The sequence below is a fragment of the Athene cunicularia genome, assembly GCF_003259725.1.
Source record: "Athene cunicularia isolate RWA chromosome 2 unlocalized genomic scaffold, athCun1 chr2_part1, whole genome shotgun sequence".
Taxonomy (NCBI): domain Eukaryota; kingdom Metazoa; phylum Chordata; class Aves; order Strigiformes; family Strigidae; genus Athene; species Athene cunicularia.
Genome location: NW_020799095.1, coordinates 102,600,655 through 102,610,358, shown reverse-complemented (window position 1 = coordinate 102,610,358; position 9,704 = coordinate 102,600,655). Strand labels below are relative to the sequence as shown.

At 41.2% G+C, this 9,704-nt stretch overlaps 1 protein-coding gene across 1 annotated transcript in view; it reads right to left on the bottom strand.

Annotated features, from left to right (window-relative positions):
- Positions 1–1,271: 1,271 nt before the first annotated feature.
- THOC1 (THO complex 1) overlaps positions 1,272–9,704 on the bottom strand; it is a 32,804-nt gene continuing 24,371 nt past the window's right edge. Inside the window, exons 17-21 of the mRNA XM_026841444.1 lie at positions 8,801–8,866; positions 5,772–5,855; positions 5,394–5,541; positions 3,716–3,794; positions 1,272–1,734 (exon numbers count right to left, since the gene is read on the bottom strand). Of these exons, the coding sequence (XP_026697245.1) occupies positions 1,439–1,734; positions 3,716–3,794; positions 5,394–5,541; positions 5,772–5,855; positions 8,801–8,866 (673 nt within the window). The 3' untranslated portion in view covers positions 1,272–1,438. The remainder of the gene's footprint in view (positions 1,735–3,715; positions 3,795–5,393; positions 5,542–5,771; positions 5,856–8,800; positions 8,867–9,704) is intronic.

Here is a 9,704-nt window from a genome sequence, read left to right as displayed (position 1 = left end):
GTTGAAAAGAGCCTTCTGTTCTGGACAATTACATGACCCTACACCTACAAAATAATATAATCTTATTACTGGTCACAGTCTGATAGTTATAAAAAAAGTAACTTTTTTTCCTTCACAGAAAGCCTTCTGCCCCATTTTTCTCCTGCTCTAGCTTTTTCCAGATTTTGAGATGTGTGTACAAGTTGTCTTACTGGGACAAGATACACTTAATAATTTAACAGCTGGGACACTGAAAACCCCTTGAAGACAGAGCAGCAGCAGCAGTCACTAGACAGGCCTACAGGCTGCCCCTCTCTACTTCTAGTGGAGGTCCTTTGAGGCCTGTCAACCCTTGGGGCTGGGGTCAGTGAGGGGGATTCTCAGTCAGGATCTCCCCAGGGGGTGTCTAATTTCAAGCCTGTTTGAGGGTGAGAGGACTGCTGTCACTCATTTTGATGAAGTCATACTTGTTGGATGATGCAGAAAAAACCCAATAATTTAGTAGTCCTCCACACACAAGACAAGACACTGCTGCTGGCCAGGTCAGAGAAGGGGATCACAGCTAAAGCCAGGGGCCAGCTCAGTGCCCAAGGCTCTTGCCCTGAACACGAGCACCAAGATGATGGTTCACGCCTGAAGCATCAAGGCTGTAACTGGCCAAACATGGCTCCTTCCAGTCACTGTCATCATGGCTGTCAGCCCCAGCTCATCCCCATGCTCCTCCGTTCACAGCATGCTTGAGTCCCTTTGCCATCCAAATCATTACATCTTCCACCTTCTGCCAAATCATACTTGCAGCAGTGGCAGGGGGGAGCGGGCACAAAGCCCATCATGGAACATCTCCAAACCAGCAGCAAACCACCTTAGAAATTCACAGGAATGCCTGCAAAACTGAAACAATATCATGGAACTTTCATCTGCATGGTAATGTGGTTTGCCAAACAGCAATTAGATTTCATTGAATGACCCAAATTCCACAAGAAATAGCCACAAAACAAGTTGTACATTTTGATGGCCTAGAGCTCCCCACCACCCCAAGTGATGACAGAAGTCCTTCAGAGTCACCCACACACCGAGAAAGCAGACAACAGGCAGTTAGAGCGACTGGCGCTCGCTCTGTCCAACAAGAGCAACCCGAGCCCAGCTGCAGGCAAATCCCCACCACAGTGAACACAGAAAGCTGCCCTCCCTCTCCCTCCTCCCTTTTACACTTCTACCACCCAAGATGAAACCTCCCATTTCTGGATCAGGATGACCAATCCTTTTCTCAGAAAATGTGGACAACTGAACAGTATTATTAAAAAGTTTTATCATTTACTGAACATAAAATACCTATCAAAAAAATCAATTATCTAGCAACAACAATAAACCAAACAGTAACAATTAACAACAGCTGCCAGACAAGTCACCGTTAACAACCACCACCAAACCCAAATGACAGGTCAGGACCTGACAGGAGTTAGCTGCTGCTCTCAGTGTCGTTGGTCAAGCTTTCTGCAAGGTCACTGAGCCCAGCTTTGTTCAGCGCAGCGATCAGGTTCTCGGGGGTCGCGTGGGCACCCTCCTGATCCTGCCAGGCCACCAGCAGCTGCTTGGCTCTCATCTTCATGTCCTCGCTGTCAGACTCGATCTGGCGTATATCAGAATCCTTCATTTCCAAGTAGGGGGCCAAGGCCTTCCACTGCTCCCCAAGCCTGTTTGCAAATGACTCTATTTGTTCACCGGACATGACTTTGTCCCTTTGCGCCTCTGGACCTGGGGAATGGGGGGAGGGAGGAAAGAAAAAAAGAGAGAGAGAATCTATGAGACACAAACAATGTCTCCGGATACCGCAAATGACTCTCCCCTGATCTGCTCCATTTTAAATCTATTTATTTACTACCAGACTGACTTACACCTTTCCTTTAGTCATAAAAACCTCAGGGGCTCTGGGAACAGAGATTTTTACAGATGTATTACCTGGGTTTCAACAGGAATGTCCCTTATTGCCCATGATAAAGAAAACATTGGTTTTTATATTATCTCTTGTTTGAGAGAGAATTACTGAATCTTCAAGTACATTAGAACTGCCTCCTCCAAATGAAAACAAGGATTTTGACAGGCAGCTTAAAATTTTCAATATGTGAGTCAACTATAATATTAAAACACAGAGCAATATTTAACATTTTATTGTCTTCTGGACTTTAGTCACTTTATGTGGAGTTAGGTAAAAAATAGTTTGCTTCCCTTTTACTGAGTTACTAAAGCCTCATGGTCCTATTAGCAGCAGGACTGTGAACAGGATAGTAACTCCACTACGTAGTCAGTACTTCAAGGCATTTTTAGTCATTCCGGCATCAAGATAAAGAACATGGAATACTGTGCTCTGCTGAGAGGCCAAACACTGCAGGGATTGCACAGGTGGGTTTGCACATTTATCACTCATCACGGTCTATAATATATGGCTTATTTCAAGCTGTTTAAAGAAAAAAAAAAACCCACCCAAAGACTGAATTACTTATGCATAGAAATTAATCACATTCCTAATTTTTAATAAGTATCTCACCCTCATGCCCCCTGAAGAGCCAGTTGGCATGGAGTGGAAACTTAAGCTCTTTCCAGGGCTTATCAGTCACACCCATTTGTCTGAACTAAACTCACTACATTGAGGGGAAAGAATGGAAGATCACAAATGACAAAACAACAGAAGAACTCACATCACTTTCATTATTTCTAAGCACAACAGTGTACAGCTGACCACAGCGCTCTCATCTTTGCTTTAAGACAAGATTTAAAGAAAGGTGTAAATTCAACACAGTGAAGCTCCAAAGGCTGTTTCAGGCAGTGTTAAGCTGGAGAGGACTTCTTCACTACTGGCAGGGAAGCTATGGAAAAGGTCAGGTGCTGGATGGAAAAGGGCAACAGAAGAGAGATTCAGAGGCCCATAGGCGGCTTCCCACCAACAGAAAAATCTTTCAACAAAGTTGCCAGCAGTACTGGGTGTGTGGCTTCCCTGCCCTGCGCACCCCCCCTGCCCAGGCTGGCTCCAAGATGCAGGGAGACAACACGCAAGGGAGAAGGTGCTGCGAGATGAAGGCATGAATGAGGATGGAAGGCAACAGACTCAGACACAGGGGACATGGAAGGACACTTCGGAGCACGGCATACCGGGGGTACAGGCAAGAGACAAAAATGGAAGGACTGGTTCATGGAGGGGAATGAACACAAGATGATGCTTGTCAGGAAGGCTCTTCTCAGAGAAGCTTTTGCCTTTAAGATAATTTAAATGAGGAAATAAAGATCTCAGAATTGGAATATAACGATTTCTGAAGTCTTGTGACTACCCACTCCAGCTGGGGCTAACAGGGAGGCACTTACCCATGGCAATTAAAGGGAAAACACCCAGGAAAGCGGGATGAGGAACACTCGGGTAGGTTTTTACACAGCAATGCTGGCATTTTAGCTATAAATGCCTGCTAACACTGTAAACATACACCATGTCGCAGAAAAGGTGGAAGAGACTCCAATGAAAGGGCTAATCCAACAAGTTAGATGCTTTCAGCACTGCAGGCCACGAAACCGAGAGGTTGCTACTGGTGCCGTGTTGTGAAAAGGCTGCACTGTTTGGTATGAACATGGGTTCAAGACAGAAGTACTGGGGTAACCTGGACTGGTGACCCTCAGTAGAAATGCTGTTAAAACACAGCTTCTACAATACACATCAAGAGAGAAAAGGCTGAGAACATGCAAATCTTACTTTCATTGTTTTCCTTTAATAAAGCATCATTATCTTCTTCATCTTCGTCTTCACCTGTTTTTATTTCTTCAGAAGGAGGCTACAATGAGAGAACTAAACATCACTGGATGAACTTTATATTTAAAGAGAAATTTTACAGCTCGGTCTCTGGAATGTGTGTTGAAATGGAAAACATGATCTCAAGAGAATTAAAAATCCCCCAGATTCTCCTATATCCAAAACACCAGTAACAAGTGTTCTAATAAAACATAGTACTAACTAAAAAAACCTAATGGAAGGATCCACTGACTTCATAGGATTCTCTCCTTTTCATAGTAATTAAGATCAAGCATTACATACCAAGCTTTAAAAAAAAAACCCAAAAATCCACCAATCAACTTTCTATGAGACCACCACTGATGAACATTTAAGAAAAAAAAAAAATCCTCTTCATTAATTTAATTCCTCACTCAGTAATTCCTCTAAATTTTCTGTACTTTCAAACTTCTTAAAGGTGGAAAACAAGTATGTAAACAACAAACTTTTCACTCTGATTTAGCTGTTGATCAGCCATGATGAACAAAAGGCTTCCCCTTTTCTCACGTTTCAATCACAGGCCTTATGTACATATTTGTTTCTTGCCATAGCATTTGTTATATGACAGTAGTACCATCAGGAATAAAAGTGATACTTTAATATATTGTTCTCTTACATATATACCTTATATATACACCTCCTATATTTTTTTTCTTTTTATATATATATATATATATATATATACACACACACACACACACACACACACACACACCCCCCTTCTCTTATAGATATACACCTTAATATATATTAAACAGCTTTCCCCTCTCAGTATTTTTTCTAAAATTGCTATTAGCATCTAGTTAACCCTGATGGCTGAACAAAGTTGTATATTACAGTCCAACCTTTACACCTCAGCGGTTTCACATGACAGACAAGGTCTCAAATACAGAAGCACATGTTCATATCCAGAAGAAATTGCTGGGTTCTGTGCTAACTCAAAGGTTTAGCAAATGTGCCTTCCCCAGCTGTTAGTCTCTCATCACTGTTTATAAAGTGATCTGAAAGACCTCTCCCTGGCCTCAGATCTGTACTGCCTAACATGCAAAGCGCTAATGCTTTAAATTCACAGCTCCACAAGGCCTATCTGTCTTTACATATTTTAAAAGTCAGGGAGCTCATACAAGAGCTCTGGTAGATGTTGCTGTAAAGTTTTAGTAACCTTTCAGCTGCACACCCTACCCTTTACTACGGGCTTCCATCCCAGTAGCCACAGCTACTGATATTCATAAGCCCTAACTCCAGCTGACACCGTCAATAAAAGTGGTCTGCACTGCAATGCACAACCCAAACAGCTGGGTACAAATATATTCCTGTCTACCAACCCTGCAAAAAAAACCCTGGAATTGCCACAGCTGTTTGTTCACAGAATACAAGGCAGAGCTCAGCAGTTACTTGCTTAGTCAATGTTATTCACAGTTTAGTGTTACTGGGGTCCTCATCAATTATACCAATTTAACTTGCAACTATTACTTTACAGGTTTGGGGTTTTTTTTTGTTTTTTTCTCTTCCCCCCTCCATCCCCATGTACCAAATGGACTGCAGAGACAAACAAGAATTCAGATGAATTCAGCATTTATTATTATAGGATGATGTTACTTACAGGCAGTTCCTTGGCTAATTTGATTACCATGTTTTCTAGATATTCAGGTAAACTCTTGAACTGTTGGTTTGTTGGCTGAAAGAAGTGGGGACTTCTGCGTGCTAGAAGTCTTAATGCTCTCCAGCCATAGTTAGAATTGTTCACAGCCCTATAATAAAATACAAGTTTGGTTGGTAATAGTCTGTCATCTGTAAAAGCACAGAAAAAGACCCGAGTCATTTCCTAATTAATATAATTCTGTCCAAAATCATAAAGATTTTTGTACATTACTGGAGTCTTATACAGATACTAGCAAGAATACAAAGAACAGTGTTTTCTTTAACAATCCAAACATGAAAGAGATCAAAATAAAGTGAAAAAGAACAAAGACTGACATACTTATACTTATTCTCAACCATGTTTTCAGGATCTGCTTGTTCAATAGCTTCTTCAAAAAATTCCTCCAATGTTGGCATATATTCCCTAAAAAATAAAATAAGGAACTTAATAATCCTCAAAAATCTACCCTAAACCATCTGGTTTTCAGTTCCTTCATATACATCTCAAGCTTATCAACAGAAGAAAAACAACCCCCAAAATCAAGCTACTCAAATTTAACAATCGCAAGTAGGAGAAGAATCTGTTTGATACATGTTGCTATAAAATTATTTACTGCATAACCACTGAAACACACCAGCAGTTGCTAGCACTGCCTATTATACATATTGAAACCTTCTACCATACTAAAAGGTGACATGAACATTTGCCAGTAGTATTTGGTGAAAAAGGACTACAGGACATAAGAATTCTGGCAAGAAGGAAATGAGACTTTCATAAAAATATCCATAACAACTGATTGGCTGTGTTAGAAACATGCTGCCACTTGCAAGACTCACAAGTGCTCAGGAATCCAAAATTATTGTTACTTTTGTGCAACTTGACAGGACAGGATAAGTAAAACACGGCCTCTTCACCCAGCCCCATTTCAATTTCATTTGCTACCAGAGAAAGCTAAACTACTATTGCTCCTTAATTTCAATAATTTATGATCACTAGTTTTAGAGGGGGGGAAAAAAATACTAGGCAGCTTAATGTTGTACTTAATGATCCCATCTTAGTGGCTCCCCAACTTGCTTAAACACATTCATTTCACCTCCCATGGTGATCTGTTATCTTTTGCTTAAAGTACTTCAAGTTAAAGCACATTCAATACAGGTCCAAAGTCTACAGATATCAGGAGAAATGAATTTATTTGAAGTGGACTTGAAAAGCATCCGAACTCCTGGGCTCAGAGAAGTGTGATCAGTGGCATGAAGTCCAGCTGGAGGCCAGTCACTAGCATATGCCAGGGCTTGGTACTGGGTCCAGCACTATTCAGCATCTTCCTTACTGACAATGGGACAGAGTGCCCCCTCAGCAACTTTGCAGACAATGTACAACTGGGAGGAGAGATTGATAGACCAGAGGGTTGTGCTGCCATTCAGAGGGACCTTGACAGACCTGGGGAACTGGTGGATGGGAGCCTCATGCAGTTCAGGTAAGGGAAATGACAAGTCGTGCCCCTGGGGAAGAACAACCCCAGGCACCAGTACATGGCAGGGGTTGACTGGCTGGGGAGTAGCTTTGCAGGAACAGTCTTGGTGGACATCATCACAAACATGAGCCAGCAATGCACCCTTCTGGCAAAGGCAGCCAGTGGCACCCTGGGCTTCATTAGGAAGAGGGGTGCCAACAGGTCAAGGGAAACGATCCTTCCCTTCTTCTATTCAGCACTGGTGAGATACATCTGGAGTGCTGGGTCCAGTTCTGGGCCACCCAACACAAGAGACACGGGTCCATGCAAAAGGCTGAGCATGGACAGGAACATCTCACATCCAAGAAGAGCCTGGGGAGCTAGGACTGGTTACCCTAGAAAAAAAGTAAGGCTCAGGGGCAGTAAGGAAGAGAGTCAGCCTCTGTGCTACTCAGTGAAAGTACAAGCAGCAGCTCGTAATACTGGAAAATCAATTTAAGCATGAGAAAAACATCCCACTTTTCTGTGAGGGTAGTCAAACACTGGAACAGGTTACCCAAGAAGGCTGCAAAACTTCCACTCTCGGAGAGGCCCTGGAGAAGGTCCTAGGCAACTTGCTCAAGTTGACCTGGCATTGAGCAAGGGGGTGGACTAGGTGATCTCTAGAGGTCCCTTCCAACCTCAGCTTTTCTGTGATTTAAAAGACAATATTTATGGTTCATAGGGAACATACTACAAAGACAACTGATGTTTCTGCTCTTAGAGCAGCTAGCAGTTGCTTCTGAAAGGTATTCAAACCAGTACATAAGGAGCATGACCTAAAAAAACCAACAGAAATAATAATCACATTGATCAGGACAGAGCTTGCTCCTATCAAGACCACAAGAAAGAAATACAGATCACTTAAGAGCTGTAGGTTACTGTGAGCCAAGATTATCATCGTGAAAAACAAGCTCATAATGATCTGTATTTCTCCTACCTAATGTTTGACAGAGACACATCTGCTTCTACAAGGGAACCCAGTAATCGGTTGGGTTGGGGGGTAAGCATACTGGTCTATAAATTGACTTTAATTTTGGTTTGAAAATGTGTTTTGCCCAAGAAAGCAGTGCCCCATGCATGTTTTTTTAAGTGTAGTATTACCACTGGAAGCAAAGCCAGCATCTTAAAAACCCATCTGATTTGAATCCTGCTATATTATCCAAAGCACAGTCATCTAAAAAGATGACAGGTAGAAAAGCACCTCTCCCCAGGCACACAGCCTTTACAGCCACTACTAGCAAAGTTCTCTTTGGGAACTGCCCCATTCCTTTTTCAAATTTTCATACTAGGTATCATGTCTGCACAGAAAGGGATTACACTGTCTTTAACAAATAGAAAGTTATATAGCAAAGCACATTTTCAGTATTTCCTACAATTGTGCAAGCGGAAGGGATAACCAGTAATTGTATTTTTCTGCATCTGTACCACTAGTAGATCCGGTATGCACTGAAACAATGCCTGCTAGCCAATTTCCTCTTATCTAGCATTGTTCAAAGCACATGTCTGCTTGACAATCACAGCCGAACAGCATGCTAACTTCATTTCAGCCAGACCTGGCAATCTTCCTTTATTATACAAGGTAATTAACTATGCAATCACACTCTACAAAATGGGAGTTTCCATCTGTTTTTTTTTGCTTAGACTTTACTAAGCAATGAAAATTACTGACAGCATAAACATTAGTGAAGAGAACTAGGAGATTTCACGACAGATTCATACAGCCAACTTTCCCCAAGACATCCAGTGAAATGGCATACCACGTAAAACGATCTTACATACCTTCCTTATGTTAATTTTGTAATAATTGTAATTCTGTGTGTAATTAGTGTGCTGAAAGTTAGCTTTAGATGGTGATGTACCATTTTTTACCTACCTACTCTCAGATTTACAAGCTTCCATGTTATCGGGACATAAATTCCAAAGGCGGGTCAGTTCCTCACTGAAAAAAGAGAAGCATAAACACATATTAAACTTCACATTCGCCATTCCACATGCCATCGTTCAAAGGTAGACACATGAAACAACGCTACATAAAGTCTCACCCCAGAGCCTTTATAATAAAGCATACCATACAAACTTTGTGATACATACATATTAGGACTTGCCAGAAGTGACAGAAATCTAATCTGATGTTGAAATTTAATACAGAATTTTCCTAACTTGCTATTTCTATAATCTCTTGCTAATCCACGGTCAGAAACTGTAACAAACTTCTTCCAAACTAGCTAAGGTCAGGCTATTTTCCTTTGATTAAAAAAAAAAAAAAGAAAATTATCACCTTCTTCAGGAGACACATTTTACTAAATGTTCAGTACAAGGTCTTGAAGCTCAAGACAAGGTCAAAATTTCCACATCTAGATTGGGTGAACTGTTACAATGAAAAGACTATCATTCCTCCTAAAGAAGTGGAAAAATGCAGCACTTAATATCATGAAAATATGGGAATTTTATTGGAGAGGACATACCAAGACCTCTTTGCCCCAGGGATAAAATATCACTGGGTGCTATTTTAAAACCCATGACATTTTAAGCAAAACCATAAAGATGACCAAAGTATAAAAACTGATCCAATGAGTACAAACCACTGATTTTCAGCCTGTAACTTAGAGACTATTTAAAAGGGATCTACAAGAGATGACTATATGGAAAGGAAGGCAACTGCACGTTTTAAGAAACTGACTTGGCTGTTTTTTCCTGGCAGTTCTAAAGTGAGGAAGTTTGAAAATTACTGACAAAAAAACCCCACCAGTCAGTGGTTTTTTTAAAAAAAAAAAAAA